Consider the following 27792-nt stretch of genomic DNA (forward strand, 5'->3'; position numbering starts at 1 on the left):
AGCTAGTTTAGTAGGTGAGCCTAGTGGTAGGCGTTCAAGGTGAGTTGTCCTCCACTTTAGAATATCCTCCTGTGGCTGCGTGAAAGCTCGGTTGAACGAACAGTATCAACAAAATCCCCTTGACCTCAGAATGGCCAGAGTTTTCCTTGCGGTCTCAGCTGACCTAGGAGCTGTGAGGTGTACTGTATGATAACTTCCTTCGTATTTGTGTTAACTGTGGCAGCTGGAGCCTGCAACTTCGGTCAGGCTCCTCGTTGTGCCAAGTGGTGCACATATGGCCATAGAAGAAGCAGTGCACACCCTGCAGAGCTGGAATAAAAAAGGAGGAGTAGCATTAGTGCCATTTTAAAGAATGAGAAACAGAAGCAGAAAGAGAGATTGGGAGTGCTTGTTTTGCTGTCACCAGGACAGTCTGAGGTGAACTAGCTGATGGTCCTGCTGCTCTAGAAAGTAGGCTCAGGGCTTTCACCACAAACAGCTCTATCTTCTAAAGAGAGTGGACAGCACAATGCAAATCATCGCCCAGCTTTTTGGGGATGGGATGGTTTAGCATTACACACTAGTGGTCATGAGAAGCTGAATAGAAAAACAGAGCTTGTTACTAGAGGCAAAATAAGTGGCAGAGATGACAGGTTGCCCAACAATTTCCATTATAAGGATCTTCTTTCAGGTATTCCAGTATACCAATTTTTATGATTTCAGAAGAAAATATTTGTACTTGGTCTCTGTCTGAAAGTTTTTCCTTCCAATCACAACAGAAGTAATTTCTGGATTTTTCAGGATGAGTTTAGGAAAAGATAAATTGTTTATTCCTCTTAAAAATTCATATGTTTTCCTGAGAAACTGTCATGCTTATATATTGTGGAAGAAATACTTGATATAAATCCAGTGTTGGCTCCAGTGAGAAAAATAAAATGATGGCAATGTAACAGTAGAGCTGAACTGAGCCCTCTGCGTTAAATATACAAAATGAACATTTTTACTTCTACATTGCAACTTCCCCTGAATGAAAAATAATTGGAGTGACTTCCATTTATTGCAAAGGATACATACACAAGGGAGTACCTTGCATCGCACAGGCTAGTCTGCACTTTGCAACGAAGCGTGGTTCAGAGATAACTGAGCTAATGGAAGTAGTAAAGTCTTGTCAAGACAGTATTTATATGTGGAGTGTTTTCTTCTGCTCGCAGGCAGCATGGATTTGCCTGATCTTACCATTACACTGCACTTGGACCCGAGTTAGCTTCTCAGAGTTGTTCAGGACTGCACCATGTGGAGATACCAGTCCTGGTCTGCAACAGCTTGGAATATTCTGCATGAAGCTTCACTGCTCTGTATGTGGGTTGTTATCGGTGGCCCCATCTCAGTTTGGACCTGGCCATTTTTCATTTCAGGAATATGAGAGTAATGGATGAGTGATTAGTGAAGAACAGTCTGCTGTCTCAAACCGCGGAATAGATTTTAGCTTTAGATCACTGAAAGTCAGAACAGGGCATATCTTTTCTTAGCCATCATAAATTATCCATGCAGGATGTACAGTAAAAGGCTGTTTGGCTGCGTTAAAATTGGCTAGACAAACAGAATTTCCATCTCTCTCAATGGCTCCTTCAACACCTAATTAGTTCCCAGATGCTAGTTGAGCAAGATGTCTTTTATCTTTGCTAATGTTATCTTCCTATACCTCCTAAATGCCCCCTGGTGCCATTCTTCACTTTCATCTTTCTTCCCTCAAGAGAAGGCAGGATGGGTGTTCAGGAAGCTCTACTCTGAAGGTCAAGCTTGTAAAGACTGTGGGTCAAGTTGATCCTGTTATACCCGTCAGTATCTGGAGCAAAAGCTTTGAATCCAGAATTAGATTGATATGATGGCGTGCAGGATATGACTTCCTTTCTACGCATGTTCATAGGATCAGTATCCAACAGGAAAAAATAGAATTGCAGATTTTATTTCACTGTCAGTTCCATTTAATACAATTTAGGACAAATTCAATGTTCAACTTTTCCCATTGCTAGAAGGTACAGAGAAGTCTGTCCGTATAAATCTGCCATTTCAGCTGGCATAGCTGATTGTTGTGGGCAATGAGGAAGTACACTCAGATGTAAAATAGTAGGAAATATCAGACTTAACTGCACTCCTGATCCTTCCTAGACCCTCTGAGCATAACCACTTGGGGCCTCAGATATGTTAATAGCCAGGCTATCGGCCAACTGTGATTTACCTTGGCAGGTCTGATTTATATCCAAGCCCAGCAATTCTTTCCCCTCTGGCAGGAATGAGTGACCAAACAGCCTCCTTCAAGCTAAGTATTTAAGAGAAAAGCATTTCAGAGAAAGCAGATCTTCAAACCAATGGAATAGACTATATATATACATGCAGCTTTCCCCTAAGGCTCATGAAGCTCTGTCTCTAGCTACGTTCAGTTTACTCGATTCAGATGACGTGCTCTGTTGTGTGTGTGGGTTTTGTCAATAGGCAAAAACGCTGACAAAGTCAGTTATGCAGTTTTACAGATGAGAATCAAGGTTCTTCAGCTTAAACTTTGCACCACCATTATTTTAAGTTTCCATTGTATTTCCTTCTTGTCTGCATTTTCCCTGTGCTGCACTGGAAGAATACAGTCATATGAACAATTCCACCAGGCCCATGTAACAGCATTTCTCCTCCTTGACCAGGTTATGTGTAGTCCCTATAGGAAGTTTATGTCTTCAGATTTATAATGTAGTCACATAGCAGCTTGTTTTCTATCACAGCAAAGACCAAAGAAAGCAGTAAAGTCCCTGGGTTTCACCATTTCTGCTCTCAGGTCCATACACCCACACTATGAAGGATGCAGAATTTATACCAGCATGATTTGATCATTCCTGGTTTCAGTCTTGCCCGATTTGCAAAAGGCATGCTACAAAGTGAGTTCTGAGACTAGATAGCTTCCCTGCAAGGATATTAATAATACTTAGAAATTATATGGCACTCCAAAATCCTGTGCAAGCATTAGCTAATTATGTAGTACTCCAAAGCCCTGTGCAAAACATTAGCTAATCAATTCTTGCAGCACCTATCAAATATAACAATATCATTGAATCCACTGTGCAGAGGTAACTGGAAACAGGAGAATGTGGGTATCTGGTCCCAGTCCATGCCACTGCCTGGTGTGGTAGCTGGGGTTGGACTTCAGCACTTGCCAGCCACTGCTCCCACATTTTCCTTGGCAGGATCCTTCTTTCCGTCTGTGTCTCTGTGGATAAACACATGATTTCCAAAAGGAGGTCGCCTACATGGATGTCAATGCAGATTTTACCGGCTAGACATAATTTCAGCCCATTCCAGGGCTTTGTAGAGGTCACTGGCACCAATTAGTTTGGAAAAGCCAATATCAGTAAGTGACATAGAGAAGACTGGACTCAGCACGGCAAACTGAATTTTAATATTCACTAGAATAACAGTGGAGTGTTTACCACTGAGGTGCTCCAGCCAAGTGAAGGCAGCACAAAGGAAATAATTTAAAATAATATATCATTGAGATGTGATACTGCAGAGCAGGCTCTTTTCCTTGCAGAAAAGGAGAGGTATATCTACATGACACTTAGCAAATGAAGGAGAGATAAAACGTTCTTTCTTAATTGCACATTACTGAGGCCTCAAGCTACTCATTGTGTTAGTTCCTCTGGACCAAAGTTAGTTAGTCTGGATCAAGTGAGCATGCATTGCTGAATTTCTGCTCCCAAGCCTGCCAGCAACTAATCCACGCACTTGGCAAAGTCAGTTAATTTGTTTTCCAGTTAAAAATATCACAGTAATCATGTATCTAGGAGGTACGCATACTGCCATCCTACAGAGGATCGAGTCCATGCAAGTAATTCCTGCAGGCCTTCTCCTGAAATAGTGCAGCTCCTTTAAGTCTTAGTGCTTTTGGAAACAGAGCTGCGTTTCAGTATTGCTGACGATGATACGAAATTTTGAGTAGCCCATATGATAAAGGGGTAGCCCTAGAGGTTTTAAGTAGGCACTCCCTGCTGGAGCACTCAGCATCGTGAGATTACTTGCCTTACAGTTTTACATCAAGGATGACTGATGGTACAGAAGCACAAGCTGTCATAGGTGTCAAGATACTCGGCAGGATTTTCAACATCAGTGATTTTAGAGGGGCCATTAGAAACAGGGTAGCTTCGTGTAACTTGCCGAGACGTGAGACAAACTGGATATTGCAGCGGCCTGAGTACAGGCTGTAAGCTTGCTTTTAAAGTGCGCATTGGATCAAACACAGGAAGATGCTATTTTTATCAAAAGCCACAAAATGCTTGAAACCAATTAATACTCCGCTGCTTTACTAATGCCTCTGCTCAGAAAATTAAATGGTTTCATTTAACAAAACCAATTTTAAAGCTTTTTTTGTCAAATATTTAAGTGGGTTCAACCTCTTCTCTAAACTTCCACGAACTATGCATTTTCAGCACAACGTATAAAAGTGTCCTGGCTTCCAGTCTGTTCCTTCAGGTGTATATGGAGGTACAAGGGAATTATGCTTTTCTGGCACAGTTCATTCCAAATTCTTAAGGCACTTTACAAGTATTAGCTACTTCCATCTGAATATAAACAAGGAGCCAAACACCTTGAATGTGTTGTTGCCATGCTGTAATGTCAAATGATTAAATATTTTGACATACTTTGGCTCAATATAATCAGCTGGCTACAAAAAGCTGAAGCAGCAATTGCTGTCAGTTCAGAGGGCAGTAGCAAATCAAAGTGCAGAAGTATCGCGTGCTAAATGCAGTTGCTTGGGAGTAAGTGAAGAACAACCTTCTGTGGTTACACTGGTTTGGTTTATTCCTTGGCAGTCTACCATATAATGTCCCCTGTTGAGGACAGCATTTCATATCACCTAGCATAACTGAAGTGAATTGCTGCCAGCGGAACAAACCGATTTCGCTAACACGCAGACTCTGCTGTGACCCAGTGCATGGCCTTTAAGTTAAAAAGCGAGAACATCTGTAAGATGATACCATCTCTCTAAATGACTAGGACATCCCTTGAAATCTTTCTAACTGCATCTGCATGCCATGGGATCCCCTCACTCCAGCGGAGATGGGACTGGTAGCACTGGGTTAAGTGGCAGACAGTTGGGTAACCAACTGATATGGTGCAAATGGAAAAAAAGTGGGGTTTGATTTGCTGCAATTCATTGTGGTTCCAAGCCTGTGTGTTCAAAATCATATATTTACTGACAGTGATGTTTGTGCCAGTTGCTGGTCCTACGCAGGTAGTGTTCATGTGTATAGCACTGGCTATTTGATGGCCCGATACCCGCGGTGCAAGTGGGCTTCTCTAAGTGCCTCGGTGCACACCTCCAGTCTTGGTGCCACCAGGAGGGAAATCGCTTCTTGCCAATGTGCTGCATGAGTCCAAATATAGATTCAAATCTGCATCCAAAATAAGTGCTTCTGTTCACTAATTCACTAATAAATTTCCCTTAGGATAGCTGAGCATTTTAGGAATCAGTTCTGGAGACAAAGCATCTGCAAAGCTTGAGCTGTCCATGAAGGTCTTGATGCGGGTAATACCATAGCAGAAAGCTACATAATTCCTCTTGTCTGTGTTCACAGCTGAGGAATTTGGGGGTTTCCCACCCCAGATTGTAGTTACAATTTTGAGGAGCTGTCTCCAATTCAACCTATAGCAGAAGAGGTTCAGAACAAATCACTGAAATGAGCAGTGGTAGGTCAGTGCAACCAGGTGGTGGTTAGCTTCAGGTATGAAAAGAACTTAAATTGGAAATTGCTTGCACACTAGCATCATGGGTAAGCTGTGATTTAAATTGGCCCCGCTACTGAAGGAATGAAAAGTGGGCTGCTTCTGTGCTTAAGGTGTCTTCAAGATGATCCAGCAGAATTATAGACAAGTTAGGTCTGATGTTTTATGCTGCAGATTGCTTGAGTTATCAGAAGTTGGTAGACGCACATAGAATAGTGTTTCAGAGAAGAGTTGATGTGACTTTAGCAGAGGAAACTCATGTCTTGCACACATAATACACTTTTTTGAAGAGAGCGGGTGCATAAAAGGGAGCCAGGTACTGTGGAATAAGTGGAAAGTTTCTTTTCTTTTTGAATGAATAACTGGTTATAGATAGGAAATAAAAGATACAAATAACTGGGCAGTTTTCACAGTGAAGGGAGATTACCAATTACCTGTCTCGGGAACCTGTGCAGTTTCATATACTGATAAAAGAGCTGGAAAAGGGAGGGAGATGATAGTGACGTGCCAAAATCTGCTGATGGTATAGAGTTATTTCAGGTAAGCAAAAGTAGACATGACTACAAAAAGTTGCAGAAGAATCTGACAATATCAAATGTCTGGGCAATAAAATAGCTGCTGAAATTCCATGTCGGTGAGTCAAGTGCAGACACAATGATAGGGTTTAAATTAGCCCGCGAAAGAGGTCCTGGCGTCATTGCAGATGGTTCTTTGAAAACGTCTGCTCAGTGCTCAGCAGAGGTCAGAAAGGCAAGTGGAATGCTAAGAATTGCTGGGGAAGAGTTGGAGAATAAAAGAGAAAATGTAAGTACACCACTGAATAAATCCGTGGTGATCTTGAATAGAGTGCAATTCCAGTCACCCCATCTCAATGCAGCAGTAAAATAGAACTAGAAAAGATGCAGAAAAGGGTGAGAAGGCTGACCTGAGTTATGAAGCGGGGAGTCTAAGCCTGTGAAGCTTGCTGAAGAAATGAATGAGCAGAATTAAGGCAGAGGTGTAAAATCAAGATCGCTATGGAGAGAGTGAATAAGGAATTCTTTTTTTGCAGCAGAGGATGTAATGACATGGTCGGGCAAGAAATTTAAAGCAAACAACAGGAAAAAACTTCCACAGGCTATAATAAATTAGGAAATGCTGGGAGTACACGTTGTTTAAAAAGGTAGTAGTGCTGAGATTCCTGGCGGTGGCTCCAACATGTTCCTCCAGCACTTATCCCAGTGTACGGAGTTGGCCATGTCCCTTCTGTCCTCTACAGCTGGGTGAGATTTGGGTTGTGGTTTGGTTTGGCCTCTCGCCAGTAGAACCTGCCAGGTTTTGGGGGGCTGGATTATAATCAATTAAAGGATCATTGTGTTCTTCTAGTGTGATCTCTCCTGTGACAAAAGCCGCAGAAGTCCCTTGACTGAATTAATGAATTAATTCTCTTTGAATTACAGCAGAGTATTTGCGGAAAAAAAAGATCCAATAGTACCTTAAAACTTTCCTGCACTGAGTAAAGGGTCCCAAGGGTTAATTACACTCTCCCTAATTTGGTCCTTCCCGTTTCTGCATGCAAAGGCTGCAGTAGCCTTTTTGGCTGCAGCATGGTAATGGGAGGTCACATCAGATGGGTCAGGAATTTTGAGACACCAAGGACTAAAAAGTCTGCTAGAACAGGATTATCATCAAATTATATCTGCCTTGGCAGCAGGAAATCAATCAAGAGTGGGCTGATTTACACCTGCTGGAGCCAGCACATCATGAACTTCATCATCTTTCCCAGTGATGTTTTTATCTTTGCATCGACACAGTCAGTGCGAGGAAAATATTTTCCTGTTTAAAATCAAAACATTCTAGGTAGTGTTTGGCAGAGTGTCGGAGCCTGGGGTTCCCGCTGCTTCTGACAACAGTGCTGGTATCTTTTGCTAATGACCAAAGTGCAATATAATGAGTTGTCTTGGGCTTCTGCTTTATTCAGCATGCAGTGTTTTAATAGACTGTTAGTAATTCTGAAAGGGATAAATGATGTTTATGCCCTCTTGTGGTATGTTATTGAACAGAATGGATTTTCTAACTGACAAAATTAGGCCAATGATGGAAAAGTCCCAGGTAAAAATCTGTAACGAATACTGTTTTGCACAGTAGAAAAATATCTATCCCTCCAGCAGCACCCTCATGACTCAGTTAAGGTGGGGGGAAGCCAATTTTACATGCATTTACAGCAGCAAGTAAATGACTAATGCCCATGATGACAGAGTTTGTGCCATCTTTCTGGAGTGAAGATAATTTTAAAAGTGCTTTTCTTTGCTAAGAAGGTTAGAAAGTAAGTGAAATACCGCTTTTTAGAAGCAGCTGTGTTGTTGACACCTCTTCATGTTAGTTGTCGCCGACATGTTGTGGTACATAGCTTCACATTTTTTATCTTCGCTCACACGGGTGAGTGTGACGGGTAAATAATCTGATTCCCTTGGGACAAAGCCTTTCCCAAAGATGAAAAACACTGTTTGGTGATTTTACATGGGGAAATAAGGCCAGATTCCTGTGAAATTGGGCTCGTTACCCTGCCGTGTTCAAACACAATGCATTAACTAGTCGACATCTTCCTAACCTGTGCTGAGAATTTAGATGTAGGGTTGGGAACCCAGAGGCGCCCCAGACAGGTCAGTCATGGATTTTGTATCAATCCTATTACTTCATTCCTGATTGAAAACTGAATACAGCAAAATGTATCCTCCAGACAATGAAACTACCAGAATCAATCAGACTAATGCTCTATAAAGTCCAGCAACTGATGTCAGACTGTGGTCAGTACTTAGCTGTGCTGAGGCAGGATCTGGGAAACCCTGCCGTATGAAATTCGAAGATTTTTTGGTCCCAAATAATCACCTATTATTTAAGTGTTAGCTAGTGCTGTGAGGAAGCATTAACATGTCATCTTTCTCTCTGCCCAGCCACCAAGTATGTAGAAGACTACTGTAAAGAGGAAGGGAATGATTTCCTTTCCACATCCATGATGAGTACAACCGCAGTAGTGGGTTTAAATGGAAGTAGTGGGCTTAACTGGGCTAGGCTTTAGGAGAAACTCCCTAACAGGATGGTAAATGTTGGAACGGCCTCCTTGAGGAAACTGGAGGATCTGCGTCTCCGAAGATCTTTCAGAAACAGTTAAGCAAATGTTTGCTGGGAGTAAGGCAGCTATCGTTTGTTGTATCATGATGAAAGAAGTTGGACTTGATGACTTACAACAGGTCTACCAGTTCAATTTTTGTGATTCTGTGTGACGATTTCCTTTTATTTGGTTTATTTATTAGTATGATGAAAGAACACATTAATCTGTTAATCTTAAATGCTGACCCTTTGTTCTTACAGTTGATCTTGCTGTCAAGTCTAGCTGATAGCAATGCAATTCTATGTCCAGTACTTTACAGGTATACTTTGCAACAGTAGTCTGACACCAATTAAAATGCATATTAGGTTATCGTGGACTTCAGTGAACACAAGTTATGTCCCCACTGAGATGAGAATTGGCTCCAAAATGTTGGTCCTTAACAGTTTTCTTAGAAAAGGAAAATTCAGTAGGAAAAATGACATGGCAATTCATGTTAAAAAGAAATTCCCTCTGTCAGAAATCTTTCAGGAGTTTCAAATGCAGTTAGGGAATATCGGAAAGAAATTAAACTCTAATTTAAAATCCCCACTCAGATTCTTTCTTCTTTTCCTGCAAAGTGGTTATTGCTTCTGGTCCACATATTGGCAAATCTTTCAGAAATGAGCCATAACTCGCCTTAAAAATACCTTTCTGGTCATGATGGAACTGTTCTTTTTGAAGAATGGTTTCGCAGCGACTCTGTGAAAAGAGCCCAAATGCTCTTATTTCTCAATGACATCAGTGGAGCTAAAGTTTCACCTGGAAATTCTTCTTGGTATGAAGACATTTGGGGTGGATAGCACATTTCAAAGGTGAGGCACCTGCCAGGCAAAGTACTTGGACACTGCAAGGCAGCTGGCCAGGCTTGATCAGAGTGTGCTCTGCTGCCTTTCACATTTGTTTTCCACTTTTGCTGATGGCACCACATCCCTGCCTGGCGTGGTTAATAAAGAGAACGAATGTGTGGCCATAGCAAATTAAACAAATGAGCCATTAAAATGGGAGGGTGCACTACCTCTTCTCACCAACACCTACTTTGGTGCCCGCAATGTCTCCTAGCGCAATAACATGAGAGCAAGGAAAAAGAGCTTTCAGGGATGTGCTGCAAATGTGGTCCAAGCGCTGAGAGATGTCTGTGGCTCCTGCTGAAAGAAAACCTGATGTCATTCATCAGCAGAGAAGCCAGCAAACCGCTAATGGCTTTCCATCGTGTTTCTCGACAGGTATTGACGGAGGGCGGTTTTGGTCCCATCACAACAGAAATCCGGGAGGCTCCGGAGTTTTATTACGCCGAAGATTACCATCAGCAGTACCTCAGTAAGAACCCCGGCGGATACTGTGGCCTCGGGGGAACAGGGCTTTCCTGCCCTATTGGGATCATGAAATAGCCTGTGCTTACTCCACTGCCTCCGCTTTGGTTTAGGGAGTTTGAAAAAAGACCAACAATCCTGCTAAGTGTTACAGTACACCCGCAGCATCAGCGCATAAAGATTTGGGAACCTGTTGGGTAGCTCTCCATGATCTGAGCAGTTTCCCATTCACCGACGTTAAAAGCCAAAGTAGAGGCAGAAATTGCACCTGTTGGCAAATGCAGCTTCTTGCTCTGTACAACTCACTGGGTTTCCTTGTAGTCTTGTAATCTGAAGAGAAAAGAAACTTCTAAAAGTTTGGCTTAAAATGCTGTTAGAAGGAAGAATTAGGAGGTGGTTGCACCTGCTAACTGCTTTGCATAGCTAATGCCTTCAGTCATGTTTATTTTCTTGGGTTAATGGAATTGCTTGTGTTATGAGAGCTTTGACTTCTGGAGACATGGCTGGGCTCATCTTAACTATCACAACCCTGTAATTTGATGTCTTTGAGAATGGTGAATTTCTAAGATCAGTAATTCTCTCACAATTCCACCTTCACAGCACCATGTAATATCACCTAGAGTGCCTATTTTCTGAAACAATTTTAGTAAGAAAAAGTAAAAACTGTAATGTGATACTTCTTTTTGACAGTTCCAAAAAGTGTATAAACACAAAAAGAAATCAATTTTGTTTCCTGCACTACAATAAATTACAAAAAAAGAAAAGAAAAATGTTGTCTGTGATGTGTTCCATGGCTCTAAGTATATATCTGGGTAGATCTAAAAAAAAGTATCAAATATTATAAAAGGTTGCAGCCTGCTAATTAAACACCAGGGCTTTTAAATCTGTATTATCATGCATGACAGTACAGAGGAGTAGAATTTGTATTGGCTGCACTGTAACATAATTATTCCTATGATTAATTATTTGTACTTCAGTAGCTTGTGGAGCCCCCACCAAGACCAGAGTTCATTATGGCAGGTGCTGTGCAAACGTAACGGCGGGCAGTCTCTGCCCCAGTGCGTGTACAGTCAAAATAGCAGGACAGCCAGAAAGAGGCAAAATAAATTTTCATTTTATCGATCGGGTTCTCAGAGTGGAGACTAAAAGCTACAGCCAAAGGATGTATGGGATGCAGGGGTTATTCTGTATGGATATAGGTTCCTATGGATTATATATATGCTATGGAGTATCCTAGGACAATCAGCTTCAGTAGGAGAGATGGGGATGGGTTTGTCCCACCCGACCAGCCTGCTGCTTGCAATACTTCCCAGAGCAGTGGGAGGTGTAGGCTTGAGCATGTCGTGTGTTTCCTATTTTGGAGGCTGTCTTAATCACTAAGTTTGGAGAACATGTGTCATTGGCGTGTCCTCTTGCAGATGTGCTTTCTTCAGGGATGGCTTGTAGAGGCCCGCCTTGATGTGTCAGTTCTGGGCAGCAGAGCACATAAAGCCATTTTTGAAGGCCAGATGGTGGGAACCCAGAGACACAAATCCACAGGATTTCCTTTTGGATAGCGCTCCATGGCACTCCTCTCCATATCTTGGTTTGATGTTTCCTGCTCACCAGCTCAGGTTTTAGGCTCAGAAAGGCCCAAAACAGCTCCCCAAAGATCTCCTGTAACTACCCACCAGATCTTGTTCCAAGCTTGGAGCAACTGAAAATGTGGATCAGAGAGTCAGTCTTCGGGCTTGTAAATCCACTGCTGAAGTCCTGCCTGCTTTATCCAAAGACACACGGGAAGTCCGTCCCAGAGACATTAGCTCCCCATCTTCCCTTGTTCCTCAGCTGACGCTGAGTTCATTCCAGTCTCAAAAGCCAGAGGAAACCTGTCCTTTTAGTAGATTTATACCCGGGGCAAGATTGAGAGGAGCCATCTCTGGCAGGATTGCCATGTTAGGGTCTTTCTGGAGATGCCCCAAAATGTGCCCACATCACGCTCGGGATTTCCAGTTGCTGTGGTAACTGATCGCCTGTCCTTAACGTGTTCTGCCACTGAATTGTTCTAGTGCTCACTGTCAAGCAAACCAGCACTTTCATCTAATATCCTAGGCATGAGGTGACAGAAAAGCAAAGAAGAGAGGAAAACAAAGTCTTACCTTCATCCCATGCATTTTTAACCTCTGCATAAGTCAGACTTCAGTGGGATAACTCCTGATTTGCTCCAAAGTACAAGGCAAAACATTTCATATGCTGAATCATTCGGTTGCTCATAAAATGTTGCTCGGTTCCCTTCTGTGCTTTCCCCTCCCTCCCTTCCTATTCCATGCTATAGTTATTGTTTTGAAACAAGCTGGAAAGTCTTTGGAGAAAGTGCCATTCTGTCTTCAATATAGCCAGGGTAAAGTCTGAATCTGGCTGAGTTTTTTTAATTCCTGTCCTGATGGAAATAATATGTTGGTTTATAAATCAGCATAGATGGGTCCATTGATGCTAAAATTGGCCCACGCTAAAATATTATGCCACCACAGCATTAATTACAGAATTACTGTAGGGTGGAGTTTTGGCCTCGACCCCTTGCAGTTGCTGCTGAAGATACAAAGCATATCAGAGATATAATCAGTAAAGGTGAAATGATAATGATTCAGGCTCATGGATTAGTTTTTTTAAGCTGGATTTGGTCTTGCAAGCCACCCTTGCCCACAGGAAAGAAGGGAGTGGCTGCCTTAACATCTTTGATACTATACTTTTGATTTGGCACAGCTGGAAATTTACCCTCCCACAGAGCTGCCTCTTTCTTCTGAGAACATAGACTTGGTCTAAACGAAGAAGAGAAAATTAATTCAGAGTTTGATAGGCTTCAGCACTTCTCAGAGCTGAAGATGAAAACTGATGCATGACCTGGAGCTAAGGTCTGCGGAGAGAAGAACATGGTTCAAGATCCAAAAAGGGCTACAGCACCAAATTCATGAAGTCCACTACTGCAATACCCTGTGAAAGTCAGTCCAGGCTACAGACAGGAATTTCACTGCTACCCTACTCCTATTATAGCTAAAGGAAATTCCAAGCCTCTTGGAAATCACTGAGCTTTCCCTCATCACCTTAGGAAGGACAGCATCCAACTCTGATGTCAAGAGAAACAAGCAGTTTGTGTGATGTCACAGCCTGGTTGCCCCAGCAGAGAGGTGTGCTGCCTTTGATGAGAACATGGAATGGGGACGGTGTCCTGAGGTGTCTGTGGAAGCATCACTGCTCTGAATGTTGTCGAAGAGTGTTGGTCCAAGACTGGGATTGAAATGCTGCTCCTTACCCTCTTTTGTGTAGCTTCTCTGATCAGCAGCATCAATGCAGGTTTTTCTTCTCAATTTTTTTTATGTTCAGAAATAACCAGCAGAGTGGAACTGCTAGTAGTCCTACAGGATATACACATGTCGGTAAATGAAATAGGCCTGGGCTTATTCCTTGTACTTGATGGCATATATAGACGGCTTGTACTACAAGCTGCTACTGAACTCTTCCACTCATACTCCCTAGACAAGGACTTTATCCAGCTTGCCTATGGGAAATGGTCCATGGCCCTGCTAGCCCCCAAACTGCCTGGGCATTGCTTGGCAGAGTGCAGGTTTGGGGAGGCTACAGTGATGCCAGGGGCTTTGGTAGACATCAAGTAGCATGGATAATTATAGACCAGGGCTTTAGCTGATGTTCTGCCCCTCTAGTTTAGTAGCCCAGGCAGTGGCACTACCGTACGTGAGCAATATGTCTCATTTTGTACCCAGAGTGTGGCCTCCGACCATCTTACGAGTCCTTTCTGGACACTGGCAAGAGGATCACAGCAGGGAGATACGCCAAGACTGGGGAGTTCCCGTGGCACGTGAGCATCCAGAGCAACGGGAAACATATCTGCGGAGGCACCATGATCAGCGCATTGTGGATTTTAACTGCGGCTCATTGCTTTGCGGAAGAGGTGTGAGTACTCGGGAGAAGTGAGGACAGCCCAGGCCAGTGGGGTTGGTAATGTGACTCCTTGTGAGTGTAGGATATGTGTGTCCTTGAGGTCTAGTGCAACATATATGCGACTGAGCCAGAAAGAGAGCCCTGAACACAGGATGTGTCTTCTTTGGGGAAAACAGGCCCATTTTTGATCAGAGGTAGTGTTACAACAGAAAAGTGCAGAAATCTGCATAACAGGGAGATGCAGAAGGGCAATATTTTGAAGGATGGTCTGAGCAGCCTTGTATAAATGCCCGTGATGCTGTTCTGATGGCTCCAAGTATTTCCTTTACACCTAAAAAGAGGTGTATTCCATTCCAGCGTATACTAACCCCCAAATTACCTTTGCTTTCATATAGCAAACACCTTTACCTCACGGAGAGTCTGATTTTAAAACAGCAGTCTCTGGCTAAATCAACCCCATGCAATGCCCAGGGGCAGACTCCAGCCTTCTGTAAGCCCCTTCCAAATATCATTTTTTCTCGGCGGGTCCGAGAGCTGAGACCGCTCGGTGACAAATGACCTGTGCCATCACAACCCGGAGCAGCTGGGCTGGAGCAGCGATCCCGACGATCTAGCCCACTCCATCTGTTCATTAGCGGCTGGGCTATTTATAACTTGGTTGCATTCATGTTCTCCCTCTGCACCTCTCTCCCCTGAAAATTAGCTTTGCCTAGAAGTGAGGGTAGATTTCTGTGGTATTTATAGCTAACCTGCCTCTGCAATTTGCTGAGCACCACCCTACCCTGCTCAGGGGAAGGGAGCACCAACCTTTACAACAGAAAGTCTTCATGTTTGCTTATGTCTACACTGCTTCTGTTTTGTTTATAAGGCCACCAGATCTCACTGTTGTAGTGGGGGGAACTGACCTCAGCCGCCCGCTGGAACAACATAGGCCGGACAGCTTGATCCTCCACGAAAACTTTGACAGAATGAGCATGCAAAATGATATCGCTCTGATCCTGCTCAGCAATCCCATTGAGTTCAGCAATGAGAAAATCCCCATCTGCTTGCCCTTCATATATGACATCAATACGTGGCAACACTGCTGGATTGCTGGGTGGGGAACAACAAGTGCAGGTGAGATGCTGTCAGGAGATGTATTTGCTAACAGAGGCTGGTTTTGTCCATTTAAAGTAAGATGTGCTCTCCCAGGAGGGGTTACCCACACTAACTTCCACTCCCTACCTCCCTGGTATACACATCCAGACCCTCGCAGCCTCTGCACAACCACCAGTTCTCTGTTCAGTGCAAGAACCCGTCACCTACTGACTCTCAGAACAAAGTCCCTGGTACTCTGAGCACGTACGTTCAAGCTGAAACCTTAGAGCCCACCTTTGCTCTGCAGGAATGCAACCTCTTGCTTGTGTTTTTTGGCATCCTAAGTAAGACAAGCTCCACCCTGGTGGGCAAGTTAAGCTGGGTCTAAAGTGGTCTGGAATAAGGGAAATGAAGGTCTAGGTTTGTCTTTGCTTTAATGCCTCCATGAACCGGATTGATTCAATGGTACTGACCACCCCTCTTCTTCACTCGTTTAGAACAGCAGGTTGCTATTGCTAATTGCTCTCATTTAAGCCCTAATGAAAGTAGCTCCAGCACTGATTGTGACCCAAAATGTCTATCCTGAACAAATGTCACTAAATGGCTAATGAGCGATTTCATTATTGGAAAGAGATAATTGGGATGGAGTGGGCAGGGTGGTGCCTTGGGGCTTTAACAGTCCTCCCTAGGATGTAGTAAGTGATTGTCCCATTTAATCCTTGCTATTCTGCTCTGTAAGTTTACTGTCTCCTCTCTGAAACTCTGCATTTTCCTTCTTAGACCATTTCCCTCACATAACAGTAATACACGACACAGCACTGTGTTATAGTTGTGAAACTCTCCCATTTCACCAAGGTAACGTGCTCTGAGAAAAGCAGGGGGCTGCTGCAGAGTCACTCTGCAGCTTGGCAGGGTTTCTCTTTAGCTAGTCTCTTTGCAAAATGCATGGCACGGCTCCGGCGATCAGTCTCATGCTGCTGTGTGGGCTCAGTTGACATTGCTTCCTTCTGCTATCCAAATTGCACCCTGCGTGAGGTCAACGCGCTCAGCCCTGGCACACACCCCTTCTGTCTGGGAGATGTTTCAGAAGGAAAAAACAGCAGAAGCTGAGTACGGTGAGAGGGATGTGCGATGGTGTGATATGGGCCGTACCAAAAAGTATGAGGCGTTGTTCCTTGGTGGGGGGAAAATGGGTCGTTTCTCATCTCTACCAGCCTTTTGTAGGTGGACATCTCTCAACTGGCCCCTCAGGTGGCACTAGCCTGACTCCCCTTCAAATGCAGTGAATTAGACCTCAACAAGAAGAGCCACCTCCTCGGAGATACCTACCTCAAAGCATCTGAATCTGTGGGCACTTCCTATCTTAGCTGGGAAAAGGACCTGACAACTTTCTGTCTTTTAGATCTTACCTTTGAGTCCCACCTTCCCGAAGGTGCTGGAAGGATTTAGCTCAGTGAAGTACGGAAGGAGGAGTGAGTTTCTCTGTAGGTCTCCTCCCCAGCAGTATCCTCGTCCAAAAGTCAGTTTTATCCTTCAGGCTCAGGTTCACTTTAAAGAGAAACGTGGGTGAAATGAGTGGGTTTTTCAAGTGGCCCTGCATATTTTCAGTCTTTTTGTTGCTTACTGGTGCTCACTGCAATTTCTGTTTTCCCATTTTGAGGGAAGAGTAAAGCAGTTATTTCCATTGTGTACTGCCATCCTGAGAGCACTTTGTAAAAAATACAGCTGGTCCCCTCGGTGAGGCATGGCCCGGGCAGTGTGGGGATAACAAGGTCAGCTGTTCTGGGGAAAGCTCAGTGGACTTTCCTCCGCAGGGCTCACACAGGACCCCATGAAGGGTCCCTCAAACTGAGTTCCCCAGAAACGTGAGTAAGAAACCCAAGGTGTGCAGTGCAGCTCATCTCAGGTCATCACCAAGACCAGCAGGACAAACCATCCCTTTGGGGGTCTTCCAGCTGTACCACATCCCAGAGTTCATCTGCAAAAATAAGTGCTTTTAAAAAAAATCCTATTTAGCAAGCCTCCACTCGCCAGGATTTCAGATTTGCTTATTAACTCTTCCCCCCTTTCCACCTACCTACCCACCCGCTGGTCTGGCATAAAGTCAAGAGCACAAACTTACCTTTGCTAACACTTGGGCAGCCTCTGTAAGCGCCCGTGACCATACGGTTGTGCCCTGAGACGCTTTACAAATTCGGCTGAGAGCAGTCCCAAGGGCTGGTCTCCGGCTGTGATATCACTCTTACAAGACTGCACTGCTCTGCAGTTTTGTTAATCCTTCTCTTCTCACTTGCTGGTTACCTGTTGCGGTTCCAGCGTCCCACGTGCTGCAGAAAGCGCGGATGAAGCTCATCAGCAGGGAGGAATGCTCGGAGCGGATCCCGCAGCTAGAGGAGAACATGCTGTGTGCTGAGCTGGAGAAAGGAGAAAGAGGTGCCTGCCAGGTAAAGTAAACAGGCTCCCGGATGGCCACGCTGCCTACGGGGACACAGACACATTGGGGGAGAAGCTCCTTCGCCTCAGGAACGAATATTGATCCTTCCTACGGCTTCCTGGGGTTGCTAAAGCTTCTCTACAGGAGGACAGGGCAGGATGCCCAGGGGCCAAGGAACTGCCTGCAAAGGTATATTGACCCAGGCAACGGGGGTGCAGGGCTCCTGGGGCTCTGGAAAGCAGGAGCGGTGCTGGAAATGAAACACCTCGTTGAGTGGATGAGCCTCTCCTCACACTCTCCCCCCTGCCCCGATTCCCTCCCTGCTCCGAGAGAGACAGGAGTTCTGCAAGGGAAACCGTGAGCTGAAAGGGGGGGGCGAGGGAAAAGGATGGTTCCCAGCAAGTGCCCTTGGATAGGAAGCCGTTTTGGATGGCTCTAGGCGCAGGATTTTGGACTGTTACCTCACAGCAATTTAAAAACCCAGTGTCTGCTGTGGCCAAGCTGTGGAGAGATGGGAGGAGAGGTCTCGCATCCCTGCGGAGAGGGCTCAGCGCAGCACGGGCTGCATCCTCCTCCTGCCTCATGTCCCCTCAGCCCTGGGCCAGGCAGTGCTGCTCTACCACCAGGTTAAATACTGAAAGGAGACAGGAAAAGTTTGTCCAGGAGGGTCAAAGCAAAAGAATTGGGGAGCAACTTTAATCCAGGTGTGTTTAATTTGAATATTAGGAACCTTTCTCAGGTGCGGTCTTGGCTCTGACCCAAATGTCCTTTGCTAACACGGCAGGTTGGTCTGTGGGTGCTGGAACTAGTCATGTCTTATTGCAGTGAGTTCGTGATATAGGATGATGGACTTTTCAAGCTAAATTATATAGAGTTCAAGTGGTATTTGATATCAGGGACCGCTAAGGGTAGAGAGCTGACACAAATGCCCAAATGTGGGAAAACCTCACTCAGAACTTGTGGCCTCAGAACATACTTCACCCTGCAGAATTGCTGTCCGGATGTCAAACAAAGTCTGAAAGCCAACAAACACCTTTTCTTTCATAGCATCCAACCTCCAACCCCTCCTCTGAGAGCCTGGTGAGGACTGGGCTCTCCTTCAGCCTCTGTTTCAGGACTAAGGTCTCCATCCTCCACTGGGCAAGGGTTTTCTTAGACGTGTGCATGTGTTTGCAGCGGGACAGATGGGCAGACGCGTGTATGCAGAGCTTCATCCTGTAGGAATCATTCATTGAGGGAACTAAACCAACACCCCTGCCCTTTAGGCAAAGCCAGCAGGTACAGGGACCATGGACTGCCAAGCCATTGCGAGCTGGGCCCATAGCTGGGCAGCGGAGGGGAAGTTTGCTTTGCAAAATCATTTTCTGATTAGCCAGAGAGCATCTGTCTCTAAAACCATTCATCTAGTGACTTTCACCTCCATTAAATCCAATCAAAAATTTTAAAAAGAAAACTGCCACAGGATAACATTAACATAATTAAAGAATGCACTTCCCAGCCCAGCCTTAAGTTCTGCGGCTGAATTATGCTGGTGAAACAGCAAGAGCACTTGTACCCAGCAAAATGAATCTCCTGTACTCAGAAAGCTGATGAGGGTGCTATTTTGATCTACAATAATGTTAGAGTCTTCTGAGAAATGAACTAGAAATGTGAGCTTTCCAAGCAGTGGAAGTACACAATGATTGAATGTGTGATAATGCTCATAATCCAGCGACTGCCCACTCGTAGTGGAAGCTTGACCAGGCAGAAATGTCTTGTGAACTGAAATAATAAGAGCAAGACAAAACCATACCCCAGGCTAGTGGAGCTCCTCAGGAAAGAAACAGGTGACGGGTTTTCTGGGAAGTGCTGACTGAAGTCAGGTAGGGCACATTTTGGCCTTGCTAGGCTGGTTCGGAAATCTGGGGGCTTCTCCGTAGTAGGCTGCCCAGTAATGAACTGGGAAGCCAGGTCCAAACCTGATGCTTGCTCTGCAGCATGGACCACTGGACACCCAGCTCATCCGCCCTGGGCAGATAGCGAGGCACACTGTAGACAGTGCAATCTATCGTGCTACGCTTGTCTATAAAGATTATGGGGTTTGTGTCAAATAAGAATGAGGCCAGGTTCCAAAATACCTAAATCCTTTACAAAGTCAGCACTGTCAGGGAGGTAGAGCAGCCCTGGGCACAGTTTTCATCAATGCCAACCAGCTGTAATCTGGATGATTTCCAGACACAGCTCAAGCTTTTGCACGGGTCAGGAGCCACCCACAACAGAATCACAGAATAGTTTGGGTGGGAAGGGACCTTTCAGGGTCATCTAGTCCAACCCCCTGCCATGGGCAGGGACATCTTCAACCAGATCAGGTTGCTCAGAGCCCCGTCCAACCTGACCTTGAATGGTTCCAGGGACGGGGCAGGATCACTTTGGATGCTGTCACCCCAGTTTAGAGGCTAGGAAGGAGCAGCAGCGCAGGCAAGGCAGAGACCCCTGGTCAGGGAACAAGATGCCGAGCTTGCTGATGTAGCTGTGGTCACGGTAAATCTGGAAGCCATGCACTGCACAGGTGCATGACCTGTCTGGACATGAAGTAGATAAAAGCCTTATGTTAACCTTTTCGGAGGTTTGCTGACAATCAGGATACATTTGTTCACGTCCAAAGCCATGCTAAGTTGGGCAAGTTGCATCGAGACCCAAGGTTGTAAGCCCACATGATCCTGATCTGGGTACAAAGGATTACCATCCTAGGTCTTTGGACTGTGTGCCATTTGTGTGCTAGATTTTCCCCGTGGCAGCAAGCTGTTTTATATGAGTAACTAGAACCACACAGAAGTCTTCACCAAGGCATTGTGCAGAAGTTTTATTCTACTGACCACTGCCTTAATACCCCCATGTGGCAACAGGACATGAATAGAAAGGCTGAGACATTTCACCAGCTGCCATCGTGCTAGTACCAGACAAGACTAATTTGTGGATCACTGACCATATTCCTATAATAAGTCAAGGAGATTGAATAGCAGAGCTCCCGAGTATTTGTACTTTAAAAAAAAATCCATTCACTTAAAAAGAAAAATCTATTGTATACCATTCCCTAGTGGTTCTGCAGACAAATATATAGATTGACTGTGAATTAACACTAACAGAATCTGTAATTGACTTATAGTTCTATTTAGTCATAAACATTAGCATTAATGGATGTTCATGGGGTACAAGTGCTAAAGAACAGACGCTAGAGATGGCCTATGTGTTATTTTTTCGTGCGCTACATTTCTTCCATGACCCCATGAACCACAATTGATGTCTAATTCCTTGCTTTCTTAAGCATCGTTTGTTAGGCTCTGATGCAATGGTAACTTGAACAATAATTAGAGTATGAGGGACTCACAAAGCAAATGCCTCTTCAGCGTCTTGCCCATCCAGACAAAATTCAGTAAATGGCTCAATTATATTTCAGAGAGTTTCTGCAGAGGAGGTCTGTGGGGGTAGCTCTGCGATGGGGTGATTAGGACAGAGAGTGTGTTCAGCTGGAAGTCACAGTTCATGTACAGTTCAGGTCAGCAGCAGATGAAGAGGGGCCCAGTCCCTGGCCTGACTTTCAGGGGAAGGAACCGTTGTGTAGCCACAAACAAGCAGTGGGATGGTTCCAGCTCAGCTTCACTCTGTAGGGCTGATCTGAGTCATGGGCTGAAGGTATCATCTACCCCCTCCCACCAGTTGTAGCTGGAGGTGATCTTGGCCATCTCTGATGAATGTCTGAAATGGTGCGTCTAAGGCTCTGGGGTTTAATTTCTTTAGTTGTGTGAAAAAGGCAGAGAAGGACCTCTTTCCTTCACCTGCAATATGTCCTGCCCACATATACTGTCAGCAGTTTGGAAAGGGCAAATTCCCTTTACAGCACCTGGGGCGGTCAGGGCTCTCTCCCCTCATAGCTGTAGTGATAGCAGTAGTTGTTGTACAGCCCTGGGTGGGATTTAATGAGCGAGATACAAATGTCTTTTCTGTAGCCATCTGCAGCTACCGAGTCATCTTTCCATCAATAGGGAGAAAAAAAGCTCTTCTGACATGCATTCATTGAGACTGTTTTGACCACCTATTATAAAACGAGATAAATCCCTGTATGAGTGCTTATTGCTCCCCATTTACTAAAAGCACGGTGTCTAGGTCACGGGAAGACATGGCTCCGAGGCAGGACAGTTGCCTACATCTAAGTCTCCAGTGCTATTTTAGATATCCCAGGTTACTCCCCTGGCTTCCCACTGCCTCCATCTCAAACCATCTCCCAGTGGCAGTAATGTGACTGCAATGGGAGCTTGACACTTGCACTGGAAACACCAAGGAGAGGTGATCAGTCTGGAGCTGAACTCACCCCTGAGCACCCTCGCTTCGTCTGTGCAGAAGAGTGCAGAAGTGACAAAAGCTCTTGCATCCTTTTACAAGCTCTTGCAGCCTTTTAGTGGTGCTAACGTGGGTCCAAAACTGCAAAGGAAGACTTGCGAAATAGAATTTTTTAAAGAAAAAGTCTGCAAATGAAAATTGGGTCCGTGTAGGTAAATTACGAGAGATGCAAGGAAAAGGTCACAAACCAGGGAAGCGTGGTCAGTCCCTCAGGCTGTTCAAAGTATCTGAATGGAGGTGGATAGATGATGGTCTGATTGCAGTCTGTAGGGAAGGAGAGTATCTGTACGAGCTCTGAGGTTATAGGCCCTTCTGCCTATCAGACAAAGGTCTCCTGGGGGCCAGGAGTCAAAGCTAACCAGATTTCAGTTCAAAGTTATTACCAACTATACAAAATTACTTTGCTATTGTACCTTACCTTAATAGTGATGAGACTGATCCACTCTCCATTCTCGTGGTGGATTCTCCATCACTGAACTATTGCTGACATGATGAGGTGGGTTTTTTCCCTAAGGGACAGATTGCTTTAAGTAGGAAGGTATCCTGGGAAGCCCCAGAACAGAGCAGTAGAAAGGTGTTTCTGCATTTGCAGTCTCTTAAATTTTCTTCTGAAGGGTGCTTTGATGTGCAGCTCGTAAGAATCAGAACGCTTTTCCTATGTCCCATGGTTTTATAGGCTTTTCATCATTTTATCATTTTATGATATGGGCTGACAAGTGAACACATTCAGGCTGTGGTGGCTTAATTCTCTGATCTGTGAAACACACTCCTTCCTACTGCAAGGACCTGGGCTGTTGATGATGTCACATGTCTCCTCTTCTTCCTTCCTCTGGGTTTGGTCCCTCAAACTGAAGCTGTTTGGTTTGCAGCAAGGGGGTCCAGCATTACTTCGTGTGCCCGGTGGGGGAAGCTGTGGGGAGCAGAATATCTTTGCATCCAGCTGAACACAAAAGCTACTGTGTGCTTGCCCTCAGAGTGGGGGAATGGGTGCGATGACTCAGAGGAGCTGCTTCTCATTCAATTACAGTGAGTCAACAGGGCTTTAAGGGAAAGTCATGACTCACAGGCAGATTTCAATTCTTTGAAGGAGTCACAAGCATGTGGCAGAGGGTGATCCAGCTGATATAACGTGCTGAGATTTCCAAAACTCTTTTAACAAGATTTCTCACCGAAGGCTCACGGAGGAACTGAGCTGTCATGAAGTAGGACGGCTTCCGTTTGAAAGGGTGGCAGCACGGAGGAAGGATTTGACCGGAGAAAGGGCTTACAAGGGAACCGGTGCTGGCATCCGTGCAAGGAATTGTGATGGTCAAGGAGGGCGAATGCTGAGATGACCGAGTTGGCTGATGCCACAGCATTACTCAGAGTGGTCAAAATTAAAACTGACCATGCAGAGGTGCAGCAGGATCTCATTATGCTGAGTGACAGGAGGTTAAAACAGCAGATGCAGTTCACTGTTGATAAAGGAAAAGTAATGACTGTAGGGAGAAGCAACTCAAGCTGTATGCATGCAATAAAAGGCTCTAAATTACCTATCACCATGTAAGAAGATCTTGGAGTAACTGTGCATAGTCCTTCAAAAACATCAGCATGAAGCTCTGTGGAGGTCAAAAAGGCAACGAGAGCAGTATGAATTATTAGGAAAGAAATAGGTAGCAAAGCAAATGTGTGTTATGCCAGGGCACTAATCTTGGGAGTCTATGTCTTGTGTGCTCTGTGTGTGATTCCCGTCCATCCCATCTGAGAAAGGAGTAGTATTAGAAGAGAAGAGCAGATGAACAGGGACACGGAGTATCTTCTGGTGGAAAGGAGAATAACAGAGCAGGACTCTGAGACTTGTAAAAGTTTGTGTGATGGGGACATGACACAGATTTCTGAAGTCTTGAGCAGCAAGGAGAGGACAGTCAGGAGCTGTCCTCTTGCCACTCCTGTTCAAAATACATGAAGGAGGGGGTGTCAGATGGCCGTATCAGGCAGCAGATTTAAAACAACGAGAAGGAAGTGTTTTTTCATCCAACAGATAATTAAACTATGGAAGTCACTGACCAGGATGTTGTGGGTATTTATCCTAAGGGATAAATGGATTCAAAAAGCAATTAGATAACTTCCTGGATGAAGATCTCTCTAAGGCTATTAACCACTGTGATGTAAATACAACTCTGTAAATACTTGCCCTGTTTCTCATTCTCCTTCCCTGAGCACTTGCTACAGATGACAGTCAGACACAGGAGTCTGGGCCGCATGGGTCTTTGGCCAGGTGCATTATAATCACCTTTAAGTCCGTGCCACCGTAAATACCAATGGACCCTGCGGACACCAGTGGGGATGGAGTTGGGCGGTCTTGTTCTCCCATTTTCCGGCAAGGGGATGGAGGGGCAGAGTAGCTGAAGGCTCTCACCTGAGGTCTCAAAGGGATCCCATGAAAGGAGTCCAGGTGCCCTGTGTAACCTGGTTCGTTTTCCATACCTGCACGCCAAAAATGGCCGTAGCCTGCCTCCTTCCACTTTTCCCTAAAGATAGCTTCTTCATGGTGAAAAAAACTGAAGAAATAATCTGTTTGCAAAAGCCTTTGCTTCCTGCAGCCAGGGCAGCTCTAATGGCAAGTGTTGTTATTCACACGCTGATTCTCTCCAATTTACACAGAGCTTACCAACATGAAAATGAAACCAGCAATGACTTGCAAGGATTGTGTATCCACCTAATGAGTATCAGATGGGTTGTCCTCCCTCCCCCAGAGCTTCTCCCACCTAAGAAGATTTATGTGGCTGAACGTGTTTGTTCTGATCAATTACCATGTTGCAGACACGAATACAAATATGAACAGAAGAAGATTACACCCTTGATCCAAAGCCCACTAAGTCAGCAGAAAGGCTCCTGATATTCACAGAAAGGCTTTAGCTGTGGTGAAACGGATGAAACTTTTGATCAGCTTCAGTGAACAAAGCGCCTTGTTAGTCGATGACAGTTTTTGTACAACCCAGAACTATTTATGGGCAGATATATCATGGCTCTCACCTCTCCTAATGGAAGGATTAACATGCAGTTGTGGAAGGCATGAGTTCAGCACCAGATCTGATTTGATGTGGTTGCTTTTCGGTCATCCTCCAGTTGACAAGAAACATGCAACAGAGGCAAAGATACTATTTTTAGGTCTTTTTCTGTCCAGAAACTTGGCACTGAGACTAAAGAGCAGGAGCAGGTATCTGGTGTGTGTCGCTGACCAGAAGTATTTCACCACCAGGATACAGGACGCTGAAAGCTGAAAGCAGCATTTAATAAGTTCTTCGATCTTCAGAGTCGTTAACCTGAGCATTCATTAAATTAGTGCTACTGGAAACATCACAGAGCTGAGATAATTGTACCACTGCTCAAAACTCGCTCCTCCCACACCCTCTCCTACACAAGGATGGAAAATCTTGGGCCAGTGTTTCTGAGAGCTTAAGGTGGATGCAGAGATATTCAGAGGTGTCCAGGAACTGAGTTTATTTTCTCTATCTTTTGCCCTGTAAAAAACAGGCTACTAATTCATCTGGATCACTGCTATAATGATGTGAGGGAAATTATCACATGGAGAGGATGATTTAGCCCATTCTGTGATAAAATCATTGGGTTAAACAGCTGGAGTTAGGAGAAATGGCATGTTAGAAGTTGCACCCATGAAGCAGACCAGCTCAGCCCATGTGGAAAGGGATCTGAAGCAGGATTTGGGTCTCAGGGCTTGTGGATTAGAGAAATGGATTTGCAGCTGCTGCCTGGGTTTTCACAGCATTGCCTAACTCCCTCTCTGCCCAGGTTTTAAATCGCTTTCCACAGCTGACAGACCCCCAAGCCCTGCAGACAGCTCTCCCTTTCCCCGCCGACCCAGCAGAGAGCAAAATGAGCACGGATAAAGAAGGCAACAGAGAAAAGCAGATCTGGTTTGAAAGGAAAACGGCGTGATGTGTGGTTTAAACAGGGATTCCTGGCTCTGCCATTGCCTCGTGCAAATCGCATCCCTTTTCTGCTGTGGTTTTTCTCAGCTATGAAATATGATAAGACTTCTCCCCCCAAGGATAGTCACAAGGTATCAGGAATAAACTGGTATTTAAGCGCCCTGGGAGAAAGGTCCTTTGCAAGTGTGAACAGCCTCCAAATTGGACACTCTGAAACCGATCTGCCCTAATCGTGTGCAGGGACTCTGCCAGTGCTAAAAATCTCCTTTACAAGGAAACGCTGTCACGATACATCCCAACATATCGCTGATGAAGGATCGTCCGCGGTTGCTTGTGAATGGCTCCCACCCTCTCGACTTCATTTATTATCTTTGTGTAGGAGGCTCGAAGTGCCTTCCTTTCGCTACCAGGATAATACGTTTGGCCTGTTCCTGCCCTAAGGGAATTAGCAGTAAAATTCCCAGTAATTTAATTATGCGTACAGCCTAGGAGATGTTCATTCATTCAAACAGGATGCCATCGCCAAGGACACTGATAATGCATGGATCCAAGGTCACCACAAGGTCACTTTTGCCATTCACGACAATTCTTGGCTGAAACGGGGTCGGGAAATGTTTTTAGATCCTGAGTCTGAAGAGGATCCAGCAGCACTGGCTGAGATGCAGACACATAGCTACAGTAACACCACTGCAGTGCAAACAGTATTGAATTCACGGTTGGACTGGATGATCTTAAAGGTCTTTTCCAACCTAAATGATTCTGTGATTCTATGACTGAATGCTGAAGCAACATTTGCTCTGTATTTATCTCAGTTTTTCCCTCCTGTATGCATGTTGAACTAAAAAGAAAAATAGAAAAAAAAAAGATAAACATATTAATGACCTGGGCCCTCCATCTAGCGAAGTGAGTAGGAATTCAGCCATAAACTTCAGCGGGTGCTGATGAGTTGCACAGGGGACTACAGCCGCTTCCTTACTCATTAATTAATGTGTGTTAGCACAGGGTAGCTGCTGGCGGAAGGGGGTTCATACATTAACGACAAAAACATTTCTCAAAGTAGTGTGCAAAGAGAGAAGGCCAACATTTCCCAGGAAAGCTGGCTGTCCCGGGAAATGGGTTCGTATTGAATTTATTTGCCACTTGTACTGGAGACAGGGTAGAAAAGAGATTCAAACCCACTGTGGAAGGAAACTTCTTTAGAGCAGGATCTGCACAGCACTTAAGATAGAGTTTGATTGTCCCAATCAGCCTGTGGGCACCTCTCAGCTGCTATGAGAGGTTTGATCCTGCTGTAACATCCTCCTTATGCCGTAGGTGGACAGCGGGGGACCTCTGGTCTGCAGCTACTGGAACACCATGAAGTGGTTTCAGGTTGGCATCGTCAGCTGGGGAGAAGATTGTGCAGAAAAGCCAAACCATGAGATCTTAGTATCTGTTTACAGCTACCATGGCTGGATCGAGACTGAAACAGCCATAAGGGGGAAACCGTTCTTCATTGAAGGCGTGGATAACCATGCAAATGGCGAGGTGGTTCTTTCCAGGGCTGAGACACGGCTGGTGTTTCTTGAGTGTCGCCTCCTTTTATTTATCTCTTTAATAGCAATTAGATTACTCTAGAGAAGATTTTTCAAAACATAATAAAAGATCTATTGTCTCATTCTTCTTTTGCTGCTGACCCATATAATCATGTCTCAGGTCAACCTGCTCCATCTCACTGATGTGGACACAGATGCCAAAATGGGATGGCACAGCGAGGCAAGGAAGCGATGCAGAGGACAGAGAGATGAATGAGAGAGCCCAGGACACTGACAGGAGAGGCCATAATCCTTGGAAAAAAACGGATTTTCCACA

The 27792-nt window shown here is 44.9% G+C and overlaps 2 protein-coding genes across 2 annotated transcripts in view; both read left to right on the forward strand.

Moving 5' to 3' along the window:
• MSRA (methionine sulfoxide reductase A) overlaps positions 1-10945 on the forward strand; it is a 286968-nt gene extending 276023 nt beyond the window's left edge. Inside the window, exon 6 of the mRNA XM_075048928.1 lies at positions 10099-10945. Within this exon, the coding sequence (XP_074905029.1) occupies positions 10099-10263 (165 nt within the window). The 3' untranslated portion in view covers positions 10264-10945. The remainder of the gene's footprint in view (positions 1-10098) is intronic.
• A 2515-nt stretch (positions 10946-13460) lies between these two features.
• On the forward strand, positions 13461-27588 carry LOC142041153 (serine protease 55-like). The gene is made up of 5 exons (XM_075049809.1): positions 13461-13515; positions 13944-14133; positions 14990-15235; positions 17498-17642; positions 27256-27588. Exons 1-5 carry the CDS (start codon positions 13461-13463, stop codon positions 27556-27558), a joined length of 939 nt encoding a protein of 312 aa, XP_074905910.1. The 3' UTR covers positions 27559-27588.
• The last annotated feature ends 204 nt before the right edge of the window (positions 27589-27792 follow it).

The sequence above is a fragment of the Buteo buteo genome, chromosome 17 (genome assembly GCF_964188355.1).
Source record: "Buteo buteo chromosome 17, bButBut1.hap1.1, whole genome shotgun sequence".
Lineage (NCBI taxonomy): Eukaryota > Metazoa > Chordata > Aves > Accipitriformes > Accipitridae > Buteo > Buteo buteo.

Coding starts and splice junctions, on each gene's coding strand:
- LOC142041153 (XM_075049809.1), top strand. CDS start 13,461: ATGCTGCTCCTTACCCTCTTTTGTGTAGCTTCTCTGATCAGCAGCATC. Junction 13,516..13,943: donor GATCAGCAGCATCAATGCAG/GTTTTTCTTCTC, acceptor TTTTGTACCCAG/AGTGTGGCCTCCGACCATCT. Junction 15,236..17,497: donor GGGTGGGGAACAACAAGTGC/AGGTGAGATGCT, acceptor CACTTGCTGGTT/ACCTGTTGCGGTTCCAGCGT.